The sequence below is a fragment of the Pleurodeles waltl genome, chromosome 10, assembly GCF_031143425.1.
Source record: "Pleurodeles waltl isolate 20211129_DDA chromosome 10, aPleWal1.hap1.20221129, whole genome shotgun sequence".
NCBI lineage: Eukaryota > Metazoa > Chordata > Amphibia > Caudata > Salamandridae > Pleurodeles > Pleurodeles waltl.
Window position 1 is genome coordinate 338,851,917 of NC_090449.1, and position 26,916 is coordinate 338,878,832.

Genomic DNA, 26,916 nt, shown 5'->3' on the forward strand with positions numbered 1-26,916 from the left:
ATGGATTGCTTGTGTTCTGGCTCAGGGAGGACCTAGCTTGGCAGTTCAGGGTGAACTGTTCCCTCTGGAGCAAGGTCAAGACTGATTTTTATATGGCTGGGTCTAAATTGAGGTGACATGGTGTGCAAAATAACAGAGGACTGGGATGCGGTCCCAAGTTAATTACCAGTGGCTGATATAAATTTAAGCATTCCAACCATCACTTTTTGTGTACTTTTACATGTCGGCCAACCCTACATTGTCCATGTGTTTGCCCTAATCTCTATTCTTGCATTTTTTCAAACTGCCTATGCCTCCTCTCAAAGATTATAACAAATCTCTTTGTAAATAATAACTCAAAATCCCTTGTAGCTCACTTATTAATCCCACCAGCTATATGCATACATTTGCATATCCCCTACTACTGATGACAGCCATGCCTACTAATTTCAAACACTACAAAACACTTAAGTAAAAGTATTAAATGGTTTCCTTGAGAGCACAATATTAACTCCAGTAACACACAATAACCAATAACACGGGACAAAACAATAACTTTGGGTTCCAGAGCAGTGTGCTGCCAGACAGAAAGTGCTTCAATGCCTCGTCAAAGTTGGAAAGCACTATAAAAATACAATTATAACGACAATAAAGCTTTGCCGCCGATGAGCTTGCAGAAGCTAAACCTTCACAAAGAGGAGGGATGGCTCACTCTGACAGGAAAGCTCTATTTGGCGGCCTTTTTAATCATGCATGCTAGATTTCACAACAAAGCTAATGCTGGAATTTTTTTAAATTACTGTCTGGGAAAATTGCTTGAAAGGGCTTTTCCCCATCCAAACCCCCCAAATCCCCATAATTGAAACCCTAGGTTAGTCAGATATAGAATGATAACTTTATTCTAACAGAAACAAAAGCAGTTATGGCGCTACCATAACATCCTTTCATCACACGCTGCTACCCTTTTTGAACATCTATGTCCTCTGGCTCTTCAACCAACAGCTAGGAGATGAGACAGAGCTAAGCTGGGGAGAATAGAGGAAGTAGATTTTCCCTCTTCAAATAGAGGGTTGTAAATGATATTTGTGTTTTGACAACTACCTCCGCATTGCACTTAGCTTAGAAGCACACCGTCCCATTAGTGACCACCAGCTTCATTTTGCCTATTGACTCTATTTTAGCATTAGCCATCGCCACGTTAAAAGCTGCAAGAATTTTTCCATGCCCACGTTATACAATGTGGTTTTTGCTCATGTTTTTATTCTGCATGTTTGCGTGTTCTTTCTTACCAAGGGCTTAGGCTGATAAGAATGCACTAGGATGATGTTTATGGTACGGCAGGGAACATTTTTGTTTTGAGAGAGGGCACCTTGGGATCTTAGCCAATTCCGATGTGTTCCTTTCAAAACTGACCTGAAGTAGCCAGCATTTTTTAATAATAAACTGATGGAGAGGGAGGGGGTTTCTAGAACTCTCCTCTCTGGTTTGTTTAAAGTATATAAGAGGCCGAGACCAGATGGTTTGGGGAGTGACTCAGTTCTCGACATGCTCAGGACGCTGAGGTGTGTCATCCTTCCCGTGAGGATAATTGATCTCTCTCTCTACAATCGCTTCTGGGATCTGTCGGTCTGATGCTGATAAGGAAGGAGATGACGCAAATTTACCCATGCCTCATGGTGATGCATTTTTAATTCTTGTTATCTGCTTTGCATTGTGACATATATATATATATATATATATATATATATACACACACATTTGCTGTGTATATTGCAGTGGAGAATCATTTGAACATGTTTTTATTTCATTGCTTTGACCATTTTTAAACGTGTGCTTTCAGCATGCTAATCTTCCTCTAAGAACCTTGCAGAGTGGTTTAATAAATGTATTTCTCGGACTAAGAGTTGCAATCCAGAGATTGTTTGGCAGTGCATGAGTGTTTCATCTCAGTCCGTAGTGAAGCAAAACAAGGGTTTAAGAGAAATAGTGATGGGAATGTTTAGCTCAAAATACCTCATAAGAAAGGTCATTCAATAGGTTAAATGGCTGAAAGGGTGGTACAACTCTGCAGATAAGCAGTTTTGACTAACTCAAAACAGCTGGCTGAAAGAAGCTGGTACACAACCTGTCTGAAGAGGAATGGTCAGAAATACCTACATTTGTCACATATTGACGGGGGCTAATTGTAAGGGGATCCAGTGCTATGCTGAATAGCTAGACTAATAAGAAAAACTACACAACTGGAACATAAATATATCTGACAGCTGCCGCAAGTGTAATATGGTTAGTACTTGAGAGCATATAGTCTGGGGTTAACGAAAGCCAGGGGGATTCAAGGAAAGGTTTGTTATGTTTATCCCAGACACTCTGGAAATCCCAGTATTCCCGGACTCACAATCTATTCTCCTGGGCACATCCAGGCATTTGGGTTTAGGGACAAGACATTTACATGTCTGATGGTACATATCAATTTTAATAGCCTGTGCACTGACAACCACCTCTGCAAATCAAGAGAACCTCAGGACTTTCAAATGTGGCTTACAAAATTATATATAGTTTATAATTAGGAGAGCTTAAATGCCAAAAGGATGGGAAAGGGCAAAGGCTTAATTAAGATTTGGAAGCATTTTATAGAATGCACTATAATTGCTGATTAGCTAAACCAATGCTATGTTGTGTTGATTATTGAAAGCATATAACTCCTGAGTCAGGCAGTCACACTTTCTTTTTGCACTTAAAGTACTACTATGTGATGTACTTTATTCTTACTTGTGACTTTTCACTTATCTCAAACCTTATTTTATACATTTCTTTGATGTCTCAAGCAGTATGTATGTTTGATATTATATGTCAAAAGGGTGGGAGAGAGCAAAAAAGTTTTTTTTTAAATATTTGAAAATGCTTTAAGCACTTTATGGAGTGTACTTTCATTACTGAGTAGGTAAACTGACGTTGTGATGTAGTGTTGCTCGAAGGCATATAACTGAGTAATGTTCGAAATTATACTTGAGGCAGGTGTCTGCAATTTCCTTCCTGCACAATAAACAGTATTATATGATGCATCCTATTCTTAATCGTGACTTTGTGCAATACTTTTTTGATGTTTCGTGCAAAAAGATCTATGATTTTTCCGTTTTCGTTACAGAAAGTAATGTATATAACCAATAAACACAAATCAATTTCTAGTTCTCTACGTAAGAGCAATGTATATCTCAACTTTACATTACACTAAGAAAAGAAAGATTAATCATAGGGTTTTCTACATGCCCAAATGAAAGTTGAAGGGCATTAAATGGATTAGGCATCTTTTTGATGTTGATTCCTTCTTCTCCTTTCCTATGCTAAAACAAGATTATGATCTGCCTGGTTCTTTTCATAAACAGTATACAAAGTTAATGTTGGGTGCCTCCTAACAGTGTTTACGTGTTACATAAGAAATGTTCACAACCTACAAATGCTCATTTGATTTATAAACTATTAAGGAATTCAGAAAATAGAACAAAGAACATTAATGTAAAGTCTTCAATGACATTTTTTTTTAATACGGCGTGGCACTTCAAAACATGGAGTTCTGTATCATTAAGGATTCATTCCAGATCTCATGCAGCCAACACAACACAAACAATTTTTTTTGTACGGAAGACGATATCTGAGGCTATATCTATCACATAAGCATCATTGTTTATGAAGCTCTCACGTTAAAGAAAATTTGTAACTGTTAGACCTGTCAGTTCTTGACGTGGTTTCCCCTGTCTTTTTACTTCTGACCTCCTGTTTTTGATCCTGTGCTGAATTTAATTTTTGCTGGCTTTAGGACGATTCTGGGCACTTTATCGCTACTGACCAGTGCTAAAGTGCAAGTGCTCCCTGCGTAAATAGTACTGGTGATTGGGTTCTCAATGATTGGCATATCTGATTTACTATTAGGTCACTAGTAAAGTGCACTACGTGTGCCCAGGGCCTGTAAATCAAATGCTACTAGTGGGCCTGTAGCACTGATTGTGCGACCCACATGAGTAGCCCAGTAAACATGTCTCAGACCTGCCACTGCAGTGTCTGTGTGTGTGCAGTTTTAAACTGCCATTTTGACCTGGTAAGGGCACTCACTTTCCAGGCCCAAACATTATATTTTATACATGTAAGTCACCCCCCAAGGTAGGCCTAAGGCAGCCTCACGGGCAGAGTGCAGTGTATTTAAAAGACAGGACATGTATTGATGTGTTTTACATGTCCTGATAGTGAAATACTGCTGAATTCGTTTTTCAATATTGCAAGGCCTATCTCTCCCATAAGGTAACATGGGGATTGCCCTGAAATATCTTTCAAGTATAATTTTCAACTGGGAGCAGATAGAGATTTGGAGTTTGGGGTCTCTGAATTCACAATTTAAAAATACATATTTTGGTGAAGTTGGTTTTTGAGTTGAATTGAAAGTTTGAAATGCTGCTTTTAGAAAGTGAATGAACATACTTGGGGACAACCCAGTAGTTCCCTAGGAACTGGGTACAGACAATGTCTCACTTAAAAATGCTCCTTAAGGAATTCTTTAGATATAGTTTGTGTACATATGATCCAGTCTTCAATTAATGAATAAGACAACTCTGTACTGTTCAAATCCAATATATTAATCAATAGGATTCAGGAAGTTCAAAAAATGTACAACAATTACAACTGATGCCCATCTCATAAACAACAACACTGTTTATAACCCACCCTAGATCACAAGATTGAATACCAACAGAAGATCCAGGAAGGGGTTATAACTCTCCTTGTGACACATTCTTGAGCCAGCAGGCTGTCTCTTCTGGGATAACAGAGGTCATCAATTTTAAGTACACAACAGGACTCCACTTTGGCCCAACTAGAAAAATTGCATAAGAAATTGATAAGGACCGAGGTACACGCCAAGTTTTTAACAGATTGTTTAAATGTAAATATCATCCCGTTGGGATTACAAGTATGGAATATTCTGATCATTTTTGTTGATGATGAGGAATTTACAATTGGGTTCAGTTTCGTTTCAAACCAATGTTCAAGAAGTTGGATGGTATTGAGCGTAGAAACCTCTCTAAAACATATAGAAAGGATTAAAAAAGAGATTGCAGAGCTATAATAAAGTTCTTAGAGTATCAAACTATAACCAATGCTAAGTAAACTCTAAAAAAGTTAGAAGCTACCATTTCTGATTTGGAAAGAACTAATATCCTGAAGAAAACAGATAAGTTACAAAAAGATATCAAGCGATATAGTAAGGAGTGCACATATCTATATTTAAGCAAATATTGTTACCAACATAGAACAGTACATATTGGTGGTACTCAAAAACATGTTACTTTCTCAGAAACTACTAGTGATTCTGATAGTGACAACTCTTTTTCTACAGTGGGCATCTGTATTGAAATTAAGTATGTTTGACCACTGACTTTGTGTTTCACCACTGTGCATATTAGTTGTTCAATGTTCACCAGTAGCACATTACATTTTGTATTCGGTTTAGCTGCCTATTGGCTTTAACGTGGCATTAGACATTACATTCTGTATTCAGTTTAGGTGCCTATTGGCTTTATCGTGGCGTCAGACATTGCAGTTGAGACATTGCAGATGAGCTGTGTTTTTCCACATGGTAAACCAAGCTTGTGTTTTTCCTATTTTCTCTCACCGAACACTAGCATGATAAGGAAGTGCATATTTTGTGTTTTTCTCTAGTCCAGCCTTGGGATAGACAGCCTTGAAAACTTGGCCAACTTTCAACACTTGTTTTCTCCCAACTCTGACCTACAGTAGCCAGCATGTTTTGACTATTAGAGGGAAGGGCCTTTCAGCAGGCTTTTTCATTATTCAATCTATAAAAGGTGTCCCTGGGCAGCAGCGAGGGGAATTTTCCGAGACTTCAGTCAGGATTGGACATCAACTGCCTGACCTGTCCCATAAGGGTGGGAAATCTCTTTCTCGCAGTTGAACAGGAGTCATCAACTTGCCGGCATGAGAAAGATGACGAGCAGTGATAGGCCCTACGGTGATGAATTTTGACTTTTATTCTTTGCTTTGAAGTTATGCTATAATATAATCACATATATTTGCTGTATACATTGCATTGAGAATCACTTTGATATATTTTCATTTCATTGCTGTGACTATTTTTAAACGTGTGCCTCAAGCCTACTAATCTCTTCTCTCAGGAACCTCGTGGTGAAGTAATAATAAATGTCTTCTTTAAACTAAGAAGTGCATTCCTGATATTGTTTTCAGCTCGGTCATTAGTAAAAGCAAAACATTTTGGCTAAGTCCATTGCAGGATTCAAAGAGGAAAAAATGTTTAACAAGTTAAAGGACTGATTGTTTCACATTGTGCCCTAAGTTGTCCAGAAGTGCATAGTTCTGTTATTTTGAAGTGTAAAGCAAAACATTTTGTCAAGTTGGCAGTCTGGGAGTCGAATTGGAGATTGGAAGTGCACGATTTAAAAGTGTAATTGTTTATTTTTTGTTTAGAGAATTAAAGGAAGCATGGCAGACCATGTTTGAAAATGCATGTGAAGTTAAACTGCCTTATGGTGCTGTGAGAAACATATTTTCTTGCTTATCAGGACTTTCTAAGTTTTGGGATGAGTGCTTGGATAAAGCAAAAGTGTTTTCATATTTAGAAAAGGTGCTTTTTGAAAGAAATGATATCCCTTTTGTTCTTGACAGAAGGGTTTGGATACTTTTGTTTGCTTACAGAAAAATGCATGAGAGATGTAAGCAGTTAGAACATGAAAATAGGAATTTACGTAAGCAAATTAACCAGAACAAATTACTGCAAGATAAAACTGAAATCTACAAAGTTGTTGCAGGAAAATCTGGCTTTTCACATTCCTGTAATGAGTAGGTTAAAAAAGGTGGGGGCCCTCTGTGAGCTTCATGAGCAGAGCGTAGATCTCTGTGCTCAGAGCAGCCCACAGTTTTTGGCAGGAGTTGAAGTGCATTCTTTAAAAGATTACACTGAGCAAGAAGTTGACGATGTTATACCACTTTTGCAAAGTACGATGTGTAAAATTAATTCAGCCAAGACAGAGGTACTGTCGCAAAATGTGCAGTTTCTGGGAATTCAGTGGAATCCAGAAAATAGATAGATGTTGTCACAGGGAAAACAAAATATTTTAGAGTTTCTTACTATTTGCACTAAGCAAGAGACGCCGAGTTTCATAAAATTGTTTGATTTTTGGAAACAGCATAGCCCTCATCTGAGTAAAATCATAACACTTTGGTACAAAGTAACTAGGAAAAAACATGAGTTTGAATGGAGTGAGAAGCAGCTGCGTGCTTTCGATTTGGCAAATGAAATAATTCAACAGACTTTAGATTTGTGTGCAGTGCAAGAGGGAAACACTGATGTAAACTTAAGTATGGGGCAGAAACAGGGAAGGACAAGGGTGCCTCTGCGGCTTTGGATTAGAAAACTATCTGACTTTGTGGAGCGCTGTACTCCTTTTGAAAAACAGCTTTTGACTTGTTATTGGGCTCTAGTTAATACTGAGCAAATGCCATTAAATGATAATGCAATTCTGAAACCTGAACTACCAGACATGCAGTGTGTGATGAGTTCACCTGAATCTCACAGTATAGGACAGGCACAAAAAGCTAGTATCATGCTTTGGATGTGGTACATACAAAACAGGGCTCAAGTAGGACCTGCAGGCACTGCAGCCCTACATAAACAGGTGTCACAAGCCCCTTTGCAGGATGAGGAGAGGGTGCAGGGAGTACCACAGGTAAAAGAGTTAAATTGAGTGCGCCATTTGGATTCTTGTCCCCTGAGGATAGAAAGCGTGTTTGTTTGACTAATGATTTATTGAAATACGTGAGTACTAAAAGACAATGGAAAGCAGTGTTATACAATCCAGATACTGAGTTGTTATCTACCACAGGAGAAGGAAAAAGTACCCAATATGCAGAGTTGTACAATGTGTGTCAGACTTTAAAGCAAGAGCTGCTTGAGACGTGTCATTTTTAAACTGATTTTTGGTTCACTGCCAATGGATTAGCTGTTTGGTTTTCTACATGGCTTGTTCATAATTGATTCATTTATTCAAAGGAGATGAGGAGCAAAGAGTTGTGGCAGGAAGTTTGGGAAATGTTAAAACAGAGTAAAGTCATAGATGCTCATTGTCCCATTGACTCATTGGAACGCTGGTTCAATTCCCTCGCAGACAAAAGTGCAAAGACAGAAGTGTCAACCCAGAATTCTGACTTGGTGGGGGTGGCTAAGTGGGCACACCAGAATGTGGACATCTGGGAGAAAAAGCCACTTACAGGTGGGCAGAGATTAGAGAAATGCACATTCCCTTAGATTTGATAAAAACTGTGATTTTGCAATGTCCTATTTGCCAGCACATAGAACAGAGATCTGTCCCACAAACAGTCAAAGATCAGTTGGGGAGAGGAACGTTACCAGGACAGATATGACAAACTGATAAAAGTTTTAGGGGGAGTGATTGCTGCAAATTACCAAGAAGAAATCAAAGTTATTCTGATAACTAGAAGGTAATCTGATTTATTCATACAGATTGGAGACAGAATTGCCCAACTCGTCATAAGTGCACTGAATTGAGGTTTGGTAAGGAAGGAGTCTGCCCCAGCCCTCCTGACAGTGCAAGGAAAGGGAAGCTGTGGTAGAGCAGATAAAAACCTCAGTGCTAAGGTGTTGGTTGAACCCCCAAATGTCCCTCCAGAACCTGTAGAAATCATAACAAAGGGCCCCAATAACGTCCTGCTGATTATAAAACAAGGAAAAGAAAAAGGAGGGCACATTTCAAATGACAAATGTTATTTGCAAGAAAAGTCATACTTTTTTCTTTTGCAGATTCTACTACGACTCGCCACTGACCATGAGTGTGCTGTTTGGTCTCCCTTTGGGTGTTTGCATGTGGGGTTGGGAGAGGGACCGCACCACCAACCTGAACGTGATTGATTAAAGTACAAATACCATGGATCCATTTTGCGCAACTGGCGCCTCTTGTTCAAGTTCTACATGGGATAAATACAGAGTACCATTGCAACTTGTTTGATTACATTCTTCCACTGGAACTAAGCAAAATTGCCAGTTAGCTGTCTGTTTTTTGTGTGGAAACCTGTCTTTCACTTACATTCCAGCAAACCTTTCAGGTGGACCCTGTACCTTTACATGAGTAGAACTCATGCTACATCATCTTGCTATTTTAGAGACACTATTCAAACAGTTATTATCCCAATCAGAGTATATAAGCTTCAGTCTTTTCACTGTAGGCGTATCTGATTTGAAAGGTTATGAGATCAATACACTAACCCACTTCCATTGCTTTTATCATTCAAGCCTGGTTTGCTTATAATGTTTTTGTTTTTTCTTTGGAACAAGAGAAAAGTACCCAAAAGTTATTGGTCAGAGAGTGGAGATGTATGGAAATTAAGTATGTTTGACCACTGACTTTGTGTTTCACCACTGTGCATATTAGTTGTTCAATGTTCACCATTAGCACATTACATTTTGAATTCGGCTTAGCTGCCTATTGGTTTTAACGTGGCATCAGACATTACATTCTGTATTCAGTTTAGCTGCCTATTGGTTTTAACGTGGCATCAGACATTACATTCTGTATTCAGTTTAGCTGCCTATTGGCTTTATCGTGGCATTAGACATTGCAGTTGAGACATTGCAGATGAGTTGTGTTTTTCCACATGGTAAACCAAGCTTGTGTTTTTTGTATTTTCTCTCACCGAACACTGTCATGATAAGGAAGCGCATATTTTGTGTTTTTCTCTAGTGCAGCCTTGGGAAAAACAGCCTTGAAAACGTGGCCAACTTTCAACGCTTGTTTTCTTCCAACTCTGACCTACAGTAGCCAGCATGTTTTGACTATTAGAGGGAAGGGCCTTTCAGCAGTTTTTTTCATTATTCAATATATAAAAGGTGTCCCTGGGCAGCAGCAAGGGGAATTTTCTAAGTCTTCAGTCAGGAGTGGACGTCAGCTTCCTGACCTGTCCCGTAAGGGTGGAAAATCTTTTTCTCGCAGTTGAACAGAAGTCATCAACTTGCCGGCATGAAAAAGATGACAAGCAGTGATAGGCCCTACGGTGATGAATTTTGACTTTTATTCTTTGCTTTGAAGTTATGCTATAATATAATCACATATATTTGCTGTGTACATTGCAATTGAGAATCTCTTTGATATATTTTCCTTTCATTGCTGTGACTATTTTTAAACGTGTGCCTCCAACCTACTAATCTCCTCTCTCAGAAACCTCGTGGTGAAGTAATAATAAATGTCTTCTTTAAACTAAGAAGTGTATTCCAGAGATTGTTTTCAGCTCGGTCATTAGTGAAAGCAAAACAGCCTCCCTAACAACAGTTGTAATACTAAACCCTCCACCTCTAGACAAACTTTTTTTTAGAAAGGGGCCAGAGACCAGCCTGTGGAAGGGCAATGAACTTAGGGCGGGGTGGTTCAGGAACCAATACACCCCAGGGTTCAGACAAACCAGGAATCAATATTACGAGTGGTAGACAATATGGCATATAATCCTGGTTGGAGGAGGTACTAATCTTCAACTTGTCTCCACATGAGTTAAGTTCTAAAGAAATTGAAGTTCTGAGTACCGCTCTATTCTTTGTGCCAAATCATAGGAATTACAATTTTTTTAGGACCTTGAGATTTACATCTTAAATTACTAAGACTCCACATGCGAGTCCATAGAATATCACAGGCTTGCGATGTTCCTCTACATTTTTGCCTCCGACTAACTTGATGCCAAAGGAAATCATAACATTTGAGAATGCAGTTCTGTTTGAAATAGAGAAAGTATTCAAGGAACATAAATATGTGCAGTCCAACTTTACTAGATCTCAAAATGAAGCTTACCTCCTGATAAAGGAGGAAGCATCATTATGCTAGATAGAACAGATTATGAACAGGAAGTTTTAAGACAACTAAATAATCCTTCACATTACAACAAATTAAAGAAAGATCCAACACCATCCATTAGAAGTGAAATCCTTGAAGTGACCCATGAGGGTCTGCATGGTGGGTAGTTAAGTAAAATGGAATAAGACTACCTTAATAAGGATGATATTGCTGTGCCAGCCTTTTATGCTTTACCCCAAATCCACAAAGATACAAAGAAGCTATCAGGAAGACCCAATGTGAATATATTGATTTTTTCCTGAAACCGTTTGTAGCTCTAACCAAGTCATACACAGGAGATAGTCTGCCTGTGATCATTCAAATAGAAGGGGCTCCTTTTAATGCTGAGGTTGACATCTTGGTTATGATGGATATAGAAAACTTGTACACCAATATTCCACAAGGTGAGGCACTTGAGGTAATTACCACCATTCTTGACTCTAGACCAAGATCTTTTAGGGGTCCCCACTGATCTCATCACAAGTTGTGCTCAGATTGCATTCGAACGCAATTACTTCCTGTTCAATGATGAGTTCTTTGCACAAATAAAGCAAGTAGCGATGGGAGCTATTTTTGCTGCTGATATTGCAAATCTATATGTGGCCACTTTTGAAAAGTATACCATCTATAAGGAGGGCAATCCTTATGGCAGCTACATCACAAAATGGCTCCGGTATACAGATTAAATTTTCTTTTTCTGGTATGGTCCAATAAGTCACTTACTACAGTCCCACAAATGGATTAATAATCAAAATACAAACTTAAAATTTACCCTGGAGTATGGTAACCATTCCATTATTTTTTTAGATTTGAAAATTTCAGTTGATGAGGGTGAGCTGTATGTCGGCCTATATACTAACCCCAATGCCAGAAATACTCTACTGAGATATAATAGCAATCATCCCAGGAATTTAAGGGACAATTTACAGTTTGGGAAATTCGTAAGGATTAAACATAATGGCACAAAGAAAGACAACTATTTTTTGGAAGCCAAGATTTTAATGTCCAAATTGATTGAGAGGCTATACATATAGACTGGTTTAAAGACCCCTGAATCATGCCTGGTATTACGATTGACAAGCCTTACTCCAGATCAAAGAGAAAGCTGTTCACTTTTGTATGACTTGTGTTACAACGTTTGGTTCAGAGTCAAATGAAATTTAAAAGATTATTTTAAAAAATTGGCACTTATTAGCCTCTCTTGACATTCCACTTGAGAAACCATTATTTGACTTCAAAAGGGGAAAAAAAAACTTGAGACAATCTAATGAGGGCCTCCATTGAATCAGAACCATGCTGCACCCTCAGTAACATATGGGGGCTAACACTGAGGGCTGGACATTACCCATGTGGGAAATGCAGTGCATGTGCTGCCACTAGAATTGTAACAGAATTGTAAAAACATGTTGTCTAAATGTGAGAACTTGGTAGCTGGAACATTTTACTAATTGTGGTTCTAAAAATGTTATTCAATGCCCAAGTTCTTAGTTATATATTGGTAAAACAATTCAGGAGGTCAGAAAACGGATTATTCAACATTATTCACGAATACAGTGTAAGGTCATGAATGCTCCTATGGTCGAACATTACAAACTTATGAAACACGCCCCAACAATATGCACTGGGTTGTACCTGGTGTTATAAAACTCTCAAAAAGACATGTATATGTGGACAGCCTGTTGACCATTAAAGGGAACTAATGGATTTGGCTTGCAGATACATTGAAGAAGAGTCTGAATCAACAGGTGGAAGGGCAATTGTCGATGGACCATCTTGAACGGAACAGTTAAGGTGATGTATTCCACATAGAGGGTTATGGATCTTACCCTCCTTTCATGGTTCTGTGCCTGTCATTGGGGATGCTGAATTGATATCTAGTAGTTCTACAAGAGATGTACACTACATTAGGTTGTACTGGTTGTTGTGGTTGCTGACTTATAATGCCCTGAGAATAATTGGTTGGGTCAATCTTTTCTTTCCATTCTATGGATAAGTTGGGCAGTTGGGCTGCCTACAGCAGGGTTGTGAAAGTGGATTTAATGTCAGAGAGCCTTTTGATGGGCCATTATTACGTTTAATGATGGCCGCCACAGTCTTTGCCGTGGCCATGTGACATGTTACTACTTGAATGCTCTGCAATAGGGAGACCGACAGCGTGTGTATCTTACTAACACTGACTGAACAGATGGCCGAGATGGATATTTTATTTATTAAGTTACTGAGATCCACAACAGTAAACTTACCATAATTACAACTGGCTCTAAACTCTGGGTATTATTTAAACATTTTTACCACTTTAAAATGGTCGCCATAGTCACTGGAATGGTGACATGACCCATCACTTCCTTGTTTAAACACGCCAAGAAGGCCGGCAATGTTTGATTCTGACTCGCATAGGTTGAGCGGAAGCACATGGAGACACATGCTAGCGGTCCCATATTTAGAAGGTATGAATATGCTGCAATGGAGGCAATGTTTTTCTAGAGTTTATGTTCTACGGCAGTTAAGCAATTTTAATATTTATGGATTTGTTTACTTGGGCTTGTAGGTTGAAATCCCTTGTGTGTTGCTACGGAGTCTATTTTTGCAACCTGTTGTAAGTAGCGGAATTATTGAGGTTGGGAGCCTGACACATTGTTTTATATGGTGCATGTTTTCTATGTTTTTAAGGTACTTTTTGAACTTTCTTTGTCATGTAGATGGTGGCTTATACTAGTATCCACACCTGTGTTTATGCTGTTCTCTTGGGTTTAACAGGCAGTATACATGGTGTGATTTGGCAGATTGCACGTACTATTTTATAATTAATTTTTCTTATGTGTAGTATTATTTTACATCACTGAGTCCTGATGATCGTCTGACAGACCTCTGACTGCCACCACAGGCCGAAACGTCAACATTATTTTTTCATTTGACAAGCTGCATTGAAAGACCATGAAATTGCTGGAACTGGGATTGAAAACCAGCCAATTATTGTGCAGGACTGTTTCAAGAGGAGGGTTATAACCCCTTCCTGGATCTTCTGTTGGGATTCAATCTTGTGATCTAGGGGGGTTATATATACACGTGTTGTTGTTTATGAGATGGACATTTGTTATATTTGTTGTACATTTTTTTAACTTCCTGAATCCTACTGATTAATATATTGGATTTGAACAGTAAGGAGTTGTCTTATTCATTAACTGAAGACTGGATCATATGTACACACACTATGGCGGTCATTCTGACCGCGGCGGGCGGCGCTCGCCGCCCGCCATGCGGTCACCGCCAAATGGCCGCTCCGCGGTCAGGAGACCGCGGATGCCATTCTGGCTTTCCCGCTGGGCCGGCGGGCGACTGCCAAAACGGCGCCCGCCGGCCTAGCGGGAAATGCCCTGCAACGAGGAAGCCGGCTCCGAATGCAGCCGGCGGAGTTGCAGGGGTGCGATGGGTGCAGTTGCACCCGTCGCGATTTTCACTGTCTGCAAAGCAGACAGTGAAAATCTTCATGGGGCCCTGTTAGGGGGCCCCTGCACTGCCCATGCCATTGGCATGGGCAGTGCAGGGGCCCCACGACACCCGTTCCCGCCATCCTGTTCCTGGCTGTAAGAACCGCCAGAAACAGGGTGGCGGGAAGGGGGTCGGAATCCCCATGGCGGCGCTGCAAGCAGCGCCGCTATGGAGGATTCCCTGGGCCAGGGGAAAACCGGTGGGAAACCGCCGGTTCCCCTTTTCTGACCGCGGCTTTACAGCCGCGGTCAGAATGGCCCTGGAAGCACCGCCAGCCTGTTGGCGGCGCTTCCAGGGTCCGAATGACCCCCTATATCTAAACAATTCCTCTGTTTTTAAGTGAGGCTTTTAGAAAGTGGGCATTTTCTTGCTTAACCATTCTGTGCCTCTGGCTTTCTGCTGAACACACATTTGAGTCAGAGCGACAGTTTGGCTGTTTGTGCATTCACTCTAGACAGTGACACAAAGGGAGCAGAGGTGTGCCCTGCATTTCCTCATGGTCCATTAACAGGCTGATGGTTCTTCTTGTGCTAGAGTGGTGGGAAAAGCTGACACTTACACCTGAATAGGGCTGTGCCTGTCCTCACACAAAGCAGTCTCCAACCCCCTGGAGTGTCTGGGGCCAGGGCAAGTTCTTGTGCACTACAGAGACTTCTCTTTGAAGTCTGTCTACTTCAAAAACAGAAATGGGTATAAGAACTGGGCCTCTGACACCACATAGCCAGAATTCTTCTGGACTGAGAACATTCTGCCAGGAAAAAGAGTCGGATGCTGTAGGAGGGATTGCCACTCTGCCTGTTGCTTTGCTGTGCTGGCCTGCTGCTTGCTGCTTCTGTCCTGGGAGTGAAAGGACTGGACTTTGCTTTCTACATCCAGCTTCCAAAGGTTCTCCAAGGGCTTGGCCTGAGCTTGCCTGCTATTAAGAAGTCACAAGGACATCAAAGACTTCATCTGCCAGCACCTGGGTTCTCTTGCTGAGAGACCTGACTAGTCAAGTGGTGCAAAATTCCAGTTCCTGGCCCCTTGCCCTTGGCCCAGGGTGAGTTCTGGTGCAACCAAGAAGAAACCAACTCTTCTTGACTCCGACTCCAGAGTGACTTCGAAATCAGCGCCGGTGTCCAACTCTGTCCATTGCCTGCACCAGACAAGTAAGGTATCCACTGAGTGCAACAACCCCGAATGATGCCGCAGGTCGTCCGAAGTCCTACCACAGTGTGAGCCCAGAATGCTGTGTCACCGACGTCCATGGCACTCGACTCCGCCGCAGCCCTGTGGAGTGATCGCAACACTACGAACTCAAAGCCCTGCATCTTGACCTGCAGGATTCATCGACCCTGCCTTGTCGTAAGGAACTGACTCCTCGCCGCATCACCTCCCCTGCAACCATAAGGAACTGATGCCTCCCCTGCCTAGCAGTAAGGAGCCAACGCCTCATTTACCCGGGTGCAGGAAGGAACCAATGCCGCACCAGCTCCAGCGACACCTGTAGGAGGCTGGCCTGGCTTGTAGTGGGTACCAAGGGGTACTTACACTCTGTACCAGGTCCAGTTATCCCTTATTAGTGTAGAAGAGGTGTTTCTAGCAGCTTAGGCTGATAGAAGGTAGCTATAGCAGAGCAGCTTAGGCTGAACTAGGAGACATGCAAAGCTCCTACTATACCACTGGTGTCATATGCACAATATCATAAGAAAACACAATACACAGATATACAAAAAATAAAGGTACTTTATTTTTATGACAATATGCCAAAAGTATCTCAGTGAGTACCCTCAGTATGAGGATGCCAAATATACACAAGATATATGTACACAATACCAAAAATATGCAGTAATAGCAAAAGGAAGTAATGTAAGCAATGTAAAGTTACAGTAGATTGCAATAGGAGCACATAGGTATAGGGGCAACACAAACCATATACTCCAAAAGTGGAATGCGAACCACAAATGGACCCCAAACCTATGTGAGCTTGGAGAGGGTCGCTGGGACTGTAAGAAAACAGTGAGGGTTAGAAAAATAGCCCACTCCAAGACCCTGAAAAGTAGGTGTAAAGTGCACCTATAACCCCCAGAGAGCACAGAAGTCGTGATAGGGGGTTTCTGCAAGGAAGACCAACACCAGCAAAGCAACAACAGTGGATTTCCGGACCCGAGTACCTGTGAAACAAGGGGACCAAGTCCAAGAGTCGCGACAATGTCGAGAGTGGGCAGATGCCCAGGAAATGCCAGCTGAGGGTGCAAAGAAGCTGCCACCGGATGGTAGAAGCTGTGGATTCTGCAAGAACGAAGACGACTAGGAACTTCCCCTTTGGAGGATGGATGGCCCATGTCGTGAAGAAACTTGCAGAGGTGTTCCCACGCAGAAAGACCGCAAACAAGCCTTGCTAACTGCAAAGGTCGCGGTTAGGGTTTTTGGATGCTGCTGTGGCCCAGGAGGGACCAGGATGTCGCCACTTGGTTGAGGAGACAGAGGGGGCGCCCAGCAAGTCAGGGAGCCATCACAGAAGCAGGCAGCACCCGCAGAAGTACTGGAACAGGCACTTGGAAGAGGAGTGAACCGGAGTCCACCCGAAGACACAAAAGGGAGTCCCACGACGCCGGAGGACAACTCAGCAGGTTGTGCACTGCAGGTTAGAGTGTCGGGGACCCAGGCTTGGCTGTGCACAAAGGAAATCATGGAAGAGTGCACAGGAGCCGGAGCAGCTGCAAATCACGCGGTACCCAGCAATGCAGTCTAGCGTGGGAAGGCAAGGACTTACCTCCACCAAACTTGGACTGAAGAGTCACTGGACTGTGGGAGTCACTTGGACAGAGTTGCTGAGTTCCAGGAACCACGCTCGTCGTGCTGAGAGGGGACCCAGAGGACCGGTGATGCAGTCTTTTGTTGCCTGCGGTTGCAGGGGGAAGATTCAGTCGACCCACGGGAGATCTCTTCAGAGCTCCTGGTGCAAGAAGGAGGCAGGCTACCCCCAGAGCATGTACCACCAGGAAACAGGCGAGAAAGCCGGCAGGATGAAGCAATACAAGGTTGCAGTAGTCGTCTTTGCTACTTTGTTGCGGTTTTGCAGGCGTCCTGGGCAGTCAGCGGTCGAACCTTTGTCAGAAGGTGAAGATGGAAGTGCAGAGGAACTCTGGTGAGCTCATACATTCGGTATCTGAAGAATTCCCCAAAGCAGAGACCCTAAATAGCCAGAAAAGGAGGTTTGGCTACCTAGGAAGGAGGATAGGCTAGTAACACAGGTAAGAGTCTATCAGAAGGAGTCTCTGACGTCACCTGCTGGCCCTGGCCACTCAGAGCAGTCCAGTGTGTCAGCACACCTCTGTTTCCAAGATGGCAGAGGTCTGGGGCACACTGGAGGAGCTCTGGGCACCTCCCCTGGGAGGTGCAGGTCAGGGGAGTGGTCACTCTCCTTTCCTTTGTCCAGTTTCGCGCCAGAGCAGGGCTGGGGGATCCCTAAACCGGTGTAGACTGGCTTATGCAGAGATGGGCAGCATCTGTGCCCATCAAAGCATTTCCAGAGGCTGGGGGAGGCTACTCCTCCCCAGCCATCACACCTATTTCCAAAGGGAGAGGGTGTCACACCCTCTCTAAGAGGAAATCCTTTGTTCTGCCTTCCTGGGCCAGGGCTGCCTGCACCCCAGGGGGGCAGAAACCTGTCTGAGGGGTTGGCAGCAGCAGCAGCTGCAGTGCAAACCCTGAAAAGGCAGTTTGGCAGTACCCGGGTTCTGTGCTAGAGACCCGGGGGATCATGGAATTGTCTCCCCAATGCCAGAATGGCATTGGGGTGACAATTCCATGATCTTAGACATGTTACATGGCCATGTTCGGAGTTACCAGTGTGACGCTATACATAGGTAGTGACCATGTGCTCATGTGCACGAGTGAAATGGTGTCCCCGCAATCACAAAGTCCGGGGAATTTGCCCTGAACAATGTGGGGGCACCTTGGCTAGTGCCAGGGTGCCCACACACTACGTAACTTTGCACCCAACCTTCACCAGGTGAAGGTTAGACATATAGGTGACTTATAAGTTACTTAAGTGCAGTGGTAAATGGCTGTGAAATAACGTGGACGTTATTTCACTCAGGCTGCACTGGCAGGCCTGTGTAAGAATTGTCAGATCTCCCTATGGGTGGCAAAAGAAATGCTGCAGCCCATAGGGATTTCCTGGAACCCCAATACCCTGGGTACCTCAGTACCATATACTAGGGAATTATATGGGTGTACCAGTATGCCAATGTGAATTGGTGAAATTGGTCAATAGCCTGTTAGTGACAATTTGTAAGGCAGAGAGAGCATAACCACTGAGGTTCTGGTTAGCAGAGCCTCAGTGAGACAGTTAGGCATCACACAGGGAACACATACATATAGGCCACAAACTTATGAGCACTGGGGTCCTGGCTAGCAGGGTCCCAGTGACACATAACAAACATACTGACAACATAGGGTTTTCACTATGAGCACTGGGTCCTGGCTAGCAGGATCCCAGTGAGACAGTGAAAACACCCTGACATATACTCACAAACAGGCTAAAAGTGGGGGTAACAAGGCTAGAAAGAGGCTACTTTCTCACAACACCTAACCGCCCGACTCCGTGCAACGCCTTTGTTTCCTTATCCTCTTCGAGTGTACTGTACCTGAGGTCCGTGTGACTCAGTGACCGGCCTTCACTCCCTTGCGAGTAGCGTCAGACTATTGGAAACAACTCCGTCAAGTGTCATGATGGCCCAAGTTGGAGCTATTGTGTTTCTGGGCACTATACTAAGATTTCATCTTTGAAAATTCGTATCTTGGCTTGTGTATGCTGCATTTTTGTCTTGTTTTACTCAGATAAATATTGGCTATTTTTCTAAACTGGTGTGGAGTACTTTTGTGGTGTTTTCACTCTGTTATTGTGTGTATGTACAAATGCTTTACACATTGCCTCTGAGATACGCCTTGCTGCATGAGCCAAGCTATCAAGGGGTGAGCAAGGGCTATCTGAGCTGTTTGACTCCCTTGCCCTGACTAGAATGAGGGTCCCTACTTGGACAGGGTGCAAACCACTGCCAACTAGAGACCCCATTTCTAACAGTTACACATGATTTATAAGTGTCAATTAGTATGTAATTTTTGGATCCACGTTTGGAACTTAAGTCATGAGATTATAAAAACTGGGGATCCTCTTCTGTTCCAAAATGTTTTCTTGGGTAGCTTAATCTAAGATTGGAAGATACTTCCAATGAAGTGTAGAATCATACAAATTTGAAGAAACTGTAAAACAAATGTTAGAAACTGTAGTGGAACAGTATAGGCCACAGCCATAGAGGTGATTTGCCCATTTTTTTCCAATTCCCCCAATGTGTATATTAAGAGGAGATCATTAGGGCAACCCAATAATTCTTATTTACGTATCCACATTATCTTCATCATTACAGGCTTAGTTTAATGTTGAACCATATAAATAGAATGCATTTAAGTGTGTAGATGTGGTAGTAATTTTCATAGGTCTATTTCCATTATAGAAGAGTTAAATTGTATGTATGTTTCGATAACTTGGTATGTTACATATATAACTTGAACTCAAGCGTTTCTAGCTTACAAAAGGGCTGTACATTCTACATAAAATGTTAGGTAATGGAAGGATGCATTTATGTTAAAGTTAAGCTTTATAAATACATTTCCTCATTAAATTCTTAGCACTAGGTGCTTATTTTGTTTTTTTAGGCTTGGCATGGTGTTCAGCTTGAAGATGAAAGACCATATAACCCCAGAGTTGGCTGCTTTACAATGGTTGCTAGGGAAAGATTGAATTTTATTAAATCTACACATCTGGTGCAGGAAAATATTTTCTCATCATATCCTTATTTTCTTAGTTCTCGATTTTGTCTATATTTGCCTTCATGGCAGAGCCAGCTCATACTCACTGTTCCCAAAGTTTGTTGACAAGCTTTTGGGGGCCATGCCTTTTCTATAGTGGCGGATTGGGAAAGGCATACTCTGCCATTACATTGTTGATCTCCACAAATTCAGAAGGAAGCAACAACTGGCAACATTCCTGTTTTTTTATTTATTTTTTCGGTGGAAGGTCTTCTTGCTCTGTGTTTACGTTCTATGTGGTTATGCTCCTAAGTGGCAATCAATATTTGCTGAATGGAGTAAGGCAAGGTGTGAGGGAGGGGAGTGAAGTACAAACTTAATGTGCTTTTTTTCTACAAATAAGGAGAGGTAACTTCCTGCTGGGGGCGTCACAGCAATGGCCCAAAGTACAGAGTGAGAAGACTGCCTGGAGATATTTGTTTTGCAAATAAGGACATTGCCACCTCGGGCCTCTGACCTGTGGCATACAGGAGGGGAGCAGATTGTGTCTACTGCAGCGTCAGCTCACCTTGTCACAGTGGAGAGACTTTCCTCACTGAAGCAAATGTTCTAATAAAAAAACAGTACCAAGAGATCTCATATCTTTTTCTTTGAAAAACACACAAACGAAGCATATCTCAAAGTTTGACAAGAAACTTTGGGAACAGTGAGTAAGAGTTGGCGCTGCCATGAAGGCAAATGCTGCAGCATGAATGGAAAGAAGCAGCAGATCTGAGTTGTGTTTCTTTACCAAAGGCTGAGTTCACAATATTTTGTTCAATAAAGTGCTGCAAACACAACGAAAATGCTTCAAATTAGAAAGCACTTGGTAAAGAAAAACAGCTATGAGATCTGCTTTTTCTGTCCTCCAATGGACGCTGCCTCTTGTGCTATGAAACTGTGAGCATCAAGCCTTCATTGTTGTAGGACTCTTCTCATGAGTGTAAGACTGCTGGTTTTGGGTGGCAGCGTCTATCCCAAACCATCTATACACTGTCAGCCTAACCCTTTCGGCTAGCTAGCAGCACCTCACCCAACCCTAGAAAGTAAAGGTTATTTGTAGCAGACTAACCCATGACACTCTGACTCCTCAGGGAAGTCGTGGTAGAACAGATCTTAACCGTTTCTCTCATTTGCACAGGGTCTCATACGTGCAAGACAGGCAAAGTAATGCAGGATGGGTTTTAATATATTTTATTGAAGCAACTGCATTCTACGTAAGAAGGCATGGGCTGCAACTGTTATTAAGATGAAACACAATACAATTATTACTGTGACCATGAGAGTGAAACAAATAAAAAGTCCCACATCCTGGCACATTAGTGAATCTAAAATCCCAGCCTACATTTCTAGCGTCTATATGACAGCATAGCAGATGTAGTAGCTGTTCTCTGTTCGTGTTAGTCCCTGGAAGCCCCCCCAATCCCAGCCACATAGCTGAATAACAAAGCAGAGATCTTTGGCTGTGGTCTGCTGCCAGTACTCTCAAGTAGCTTGAGCAATGAGGCTAAGTTCAGAAGTGCTGCAACGACATGGTACAGTATAGGATGGGTGGATGGAATGTCCTCTCTAACACAGTTTTGCCATTGTGGTGTTTTGTAACAAAACGTGTTGTGTTCTGAGAACTGCCCAGATGTGATAATGCGTCTTTTCTATGTAAGGTTATCTTTGTGCTCTTGGACAGGCGATACCCAGTAAACTATCATATACATCCCCGAGCATGGGTACAAGATGAAATGTCATACAAAGGAATGAGTCACAATGTCTGCGTAAAAAGCAGCTGATAAAATTATAAAACATCACTGCTAAAATTAAACCATGATAAAATAATAAAAGGGAATACATGAAATGAACTGGGTAAGAGGGCACCGTCCGCAAGCCCTAAGCTAAAATAAGTGTGCCCAAGCAATTTTTGGATGGAGCCACCTTCCTTGAACTCACCACCTTCCAAAATAGACACGTCTCTGATTCAATGTGCTCATGAGCTCAGAAACCTTTCTGACGCTTCCAAAAAAAGTAATTTCCATTGATTTCAATTAGATCATAAATCCTCAAGAATTCATGACTCTTACCCTCTTTGAAGACTCAAATGATTGAGAGGAATGTGTAATGCCTTAACCCATAAAACGTCTAGTTTCTAAGTGCCGCTACAGTGTCTGTTAGCTTTAATAGCCATTTTGCGATAGGTTGGAAAACGCCAATACAAAAAGAAATCACTGACAGTTTCTGTTTTGTGTTTATATTTCAAAGATGAAAAACTCTAGCTTTTGCAGATTGCCTCATTTTTTTTTAAAGCATAACAGTAATTGACAAGAGCCTCAGTACCACCATCCCCATTAACTTTTTGACTATAAAGTTTGGATTTGGAGGTCAACACTAAAACATTTGGTTCAAGGCGGGCTTCAAAGAAGAATCTTTGAAGACCTAAGCGATCGGATATGCTACCTTAAAAGTCAGAAGCCTATATGAAATTCAGAATTTCAATATTTGTTTGTAGCTGGGTAATAGTACTCTAAGAATTGTGATACAGTTGAGATGTGTGTGATAGGGCTATATTTGCAGGCAATTTTGGGGTCAGGTTGGTTTGCTTGACAGCGGCATTATTGTCGCCTGCGTGAAGCTACTAATCACACTATCTCTGGTGGCCTAATTATTTGGTGCACACTTGGCTGGCCTACAATTCTTTCCCAGCTCTCCTGATCACTTTATTTACCACCACCGTCTCCACTGAAAACACAGGATACTTCCATTCACAAAAATCCAATCCTGCACTATTTAAATGAAATAATGGACAATCACATTCTTGATTTCTAATGTGCATTTTCTCCCAGTTGCCTCTGGTCACTTCCTGATTATAACCAGACGGAGATGAAAAAGTGACAGTCCACCTTTTTAAAAATAAACTTTTCAAACACTGACTAAAAGAAATAAAGCAAGGCATATGTCATGTACTGATATGCTGGCTTGCCTGGAGGAGCAAGCAAAAACAGATAGCTTTGCAAGGCATATGGCATGTATTGATGTGGTGGCTTGCCTGGAGCAGCAAGCAAAAAAAAGATGGCTTTGAAATCCGCAGGATTTCACTCACCTCCTTAGACTTATACTTACCTCCAGTGACTTGCTTTGCTACTCCAATCTAAACCATTGTCCTTTGCCTCTATTCGCACACATTAGTTGTTCCCTGCTTCCCCTCAACCTATTTACGTTTTGTTCAACAAGCACACTCTTGTAAAATGCACTGATGCCCATGGGACTGGTGGTCACTAAATAAAGCAATCATTAAATACATACTGAGATGGTGGAATATGCATTATATTTGAAATTCAGTACTATTCAGTTAAATAGGGTCACATCACTCAAACATCAACTAAAACGATCTTGTTTATGCGACACAAAGGTCATATTTCTAACCTTTCATTCAATTAGGCTTTTAACTTTACCTGGCTGCCCAACTGTGTTCAATCTCACCATGAGATGCCTTTTGTTAGGAATATGTAAGTGGACATCAGACAGCACTGTGTCACTTCGGAAAGTGATGTCATCCATTGTCGATTCTTTGTCTATCTCCACCATGGTAAACTGATTGCCCTTTTGAATACAGTGACTTCTGAAAAAAAATATAAGGCAATTTAATTGATAAAAGTAATATTTTGGTTGTCATTAAAACACACCTTAATTGCCGTTAGCCCTCTAACAATGCCTTAAGCTGCTGTGCAAAGCAATGTTGAACCATGTTTGTATACTGGTGGTCTCAAACCACTAATGACTATTTTTGAAGAGTGCCGAAAATTCTGCAAAACACTTACCAAGTACCAGTGCTTAATGTATGCTTGTTGTTTCCGGTGCTGAGCACCGGCACTTATTTTTGAGGGCCGGGGCTTATTCTTCTGCCACAAGCAGTTGCTGTGAGCAAAAGACACATTTGGGAAAGACGAAGGAAGGGAAAAAGGAAAAAGCGTCACAAAGGGATAAATTAGAAAGCTGCAAGAGTGAGCGGAAGGGGCAGGGAGTGGCTTTATATGGATTGAAAAGGCCCGAGATGGCTTCAGGATTACGCCGCCTCAGTATTCCACAATCACACATTTAATTGCAGCAGCAGCATGTTTAAAAGGAGGGCTTTGGGCACGGGCATGTTTTTATTTACAAATTAAGCACTGCCAAATACCTTTAATGTTTTTAAAAGGAAAGAAAACTCAAACATAAGGAAAAGATCCGGTACAATTTCAGCTTCAATAAAGTTACCAATATCTATATACAAGCAGCAATAACTGCAATGAATAGCTTTGTAATTGTCAAGCTGGAGCATTGGGATCTAACAAATTTAGCTCTACCTAAAATTTTTCTTACTGTTAATACTTTAAGGAAAAGCTTAAATATTTACCAGTACTTTAGCACAAAATATGCAAATGACATTATTGTACAACATAGTGCCACAAGACTATCAGTATTTATTGTCCCTTTCTGCCTGCAATTAGTTGCTTCATCTATTAATAGACCTACTAACCTTTGTACCTTCGTAAGTCAGCTGTTGTGAGTGCTATCATTCTGGAAAACATGGAAGTATTAGGAAAAAGATTTATGGCTAGGTTGGCGAAGGCACTCGTCACCAGTAGGCTGGACTATGGCAACACTCTCTTTGCTGGCATCTGCAAACAATTACACAGACTCCAGACCATCCAGATTACCCCTACTAGACTCATACTCGACCTCCCATGCCACATCTACATTACAGTGCACCTCAAGAAGCTTCAATGGCTCCCCACTCACAAGCGCAGCCAATTCAAACTTCTCACCCACACATACAAAGTTCTTCACAACACAGGACATGGGGCCAGATGTATGACCATTTCCTTTTGAGACTCGCAAATTTCGCATTTTTGCAAGTCGCAAAAGTAAGTGTACTAATGTGTCACAGACACATTAAGCAATTTCCATGGGGTCACAGTTGACCTGCCTCACTGATATTTATGAGGGAGGTAGCAATGTGCGGCCCATTGGGAGTGGGCAGTAACACAGGGAAGGTGGCCTGCTGGGGACACCAGACAACAATGTTTGTTTGCTTTTAAATAAAGCATATTTTGTTTTTTGAAATGCAGCCCATTTTCCTCAAATGAAAACAGGATGCATTTCAAAAAGCAAAATGAAACGTTTCTGTCTTACTTTTAGGTCGAGCCTAGGCAGAGCACGTAAGCTCTCTTCGAGACATGTTGTATTCACTCTGTGGGCTTTGACAACTCCCACTGCTTTTCATTGGTTGTTTCATGTGCCTTTCTAAATGCATTACTTTTGAGTGGTAAATAGAGGGCATTTGTCCCTCCTTTTGGTGCCTCGTTCCCTCCCATGGCCACTGGCCCTGTTGCATGTCTCATTTTGCTTCTATCCATTTCAGTTAGTTTCCCACCCTATTTTTTAAGATTGCCTCAGCTTGTGTTCTCGGCATAATTGTGCAGCTGATGTTTCCAATATTTACTGCTTTCCCCATCCCACACATTGTTTCACTGTGTGCTGTCCCCTTCACAGCACCTCTGCCTCACCGTTGTTAGTCTTTGCTTCATTTTCACAGTTGGGCTCCTTTTAGGTGAATATAATTGTTTGGTCTTCTTTCAAAGGGAGTTATGCATTTTTTTATTATTTAGATTAGAGGCGGTTGGGGCAAAGCTAGACAGCCATACAGCGCCTGGGCCTAAGACAGTGAAGGCCTTTGTGATGCGAAGTGACGGTGCCAGTTAGAAGATTCTTGTACTACTTTAGTGTAACCATTGTCGAGAGCCATGCAGCCTCTCAGGTGCGTCACTTGCATGTCACCTCAGTCACTGCCTTACAAGCACCTTTTCTCTGGTGTGTTTGGTATACTTGGGTGTGTATCTTTTTGCGCTTGTCCTTGTGTGCTTGAGGTTGTCTCTGTGAGAGCGTGTGTCGTCCCTCTCGCACCACTCCTTACACCCTCCTTGTTAGTCTTTGCTTTGTTTTCGTGGTTGGGCTTCTTTTAGTAGAATATGGCTTTTTGGGCTCCTTTTGAAGGGATTTTTGTTTTTTTTTAATTATTTGAATTAGGGGTAGTCGGGGCAAAGCTGGACAGCCATACAGTGCTGGGCCTATGACAGTGCAGGGTCTTTGTGATGCGAAGAGACCGTGCCAGTAAGAAGATTCTTGCATCACTTTATTATAACCATTGTTGAGAGCCATGCGGCTTTTAGGTGCATCACTTGCGCATCACCTCAGTCACTGTCTTACGAGCACCCTTGCTCCAGTATGTCTGGTGTGTTTGTGTGTGTATCTGTGTGTGCTTATCCTTGTGTGCTTGAGGTAGAGCGAGAGAGAGAGAGAGTGTGTGTGTGTGCAAGTGTGTGTGCTTGTCTGCTGCTTAAACCCTGCTTCATCTTTAATAAAAATGTAGGGGGTCATCATGCAGGCACTGTTTTTCATACTGTGACTTTGGTTTGTATCCCCGAGCAGCAGCTACAGTTTGTGTATGACATACAGCACTGCTTGCTCCAATCAAGCAGTGCGCTGCACCCTACATCACCTACTACAATAAATGCTGTGTCAGCACTCGACGTTCAATGAAGAATATAATGGTTTAACAGTAAATACAGCCTGTAAAACTACAATACTGATATATATATATATTTTTAATGCAACCCTATCGCCTATGGGATGCAACGTATGACTGCAACTGATTTATAGGGTTTACCAAGTA

At 41.9% G+C, this 26,916-nt stretch overlaps 1 protein-coding gene across 3 annotated transcripts in view; it reads right to left on the reverse strand.

The window, feature by feature from the left end:
• Positions 1 to 26,916, reverse strand: part of METTL22 (methyltransferase 22, Kin17 lysine) — a 244,005-nt gene that overhangs the window by 197,599 nt on the left and 19,490 nt on the right. For 2 of the 3 annotated variants that reach the window (XM_069210540.1, XM_069210539.1), the window contains exon 2: positions 23,657 to 23,823. In XM_069210540.1, the coding sequence (XP_069066641.1) occupies positions 23,657 to 23,789 (133 nt within the window). In that variant the 5' untranslated portion in view covers positions 23,790 to 23,823. The remainder of the gene's footprint in view (positions 1 to 23,656; positions 23,824 to 26,916) is intronic. The other variant, XM_069210541.1, reaches the window with a different exon arrangement.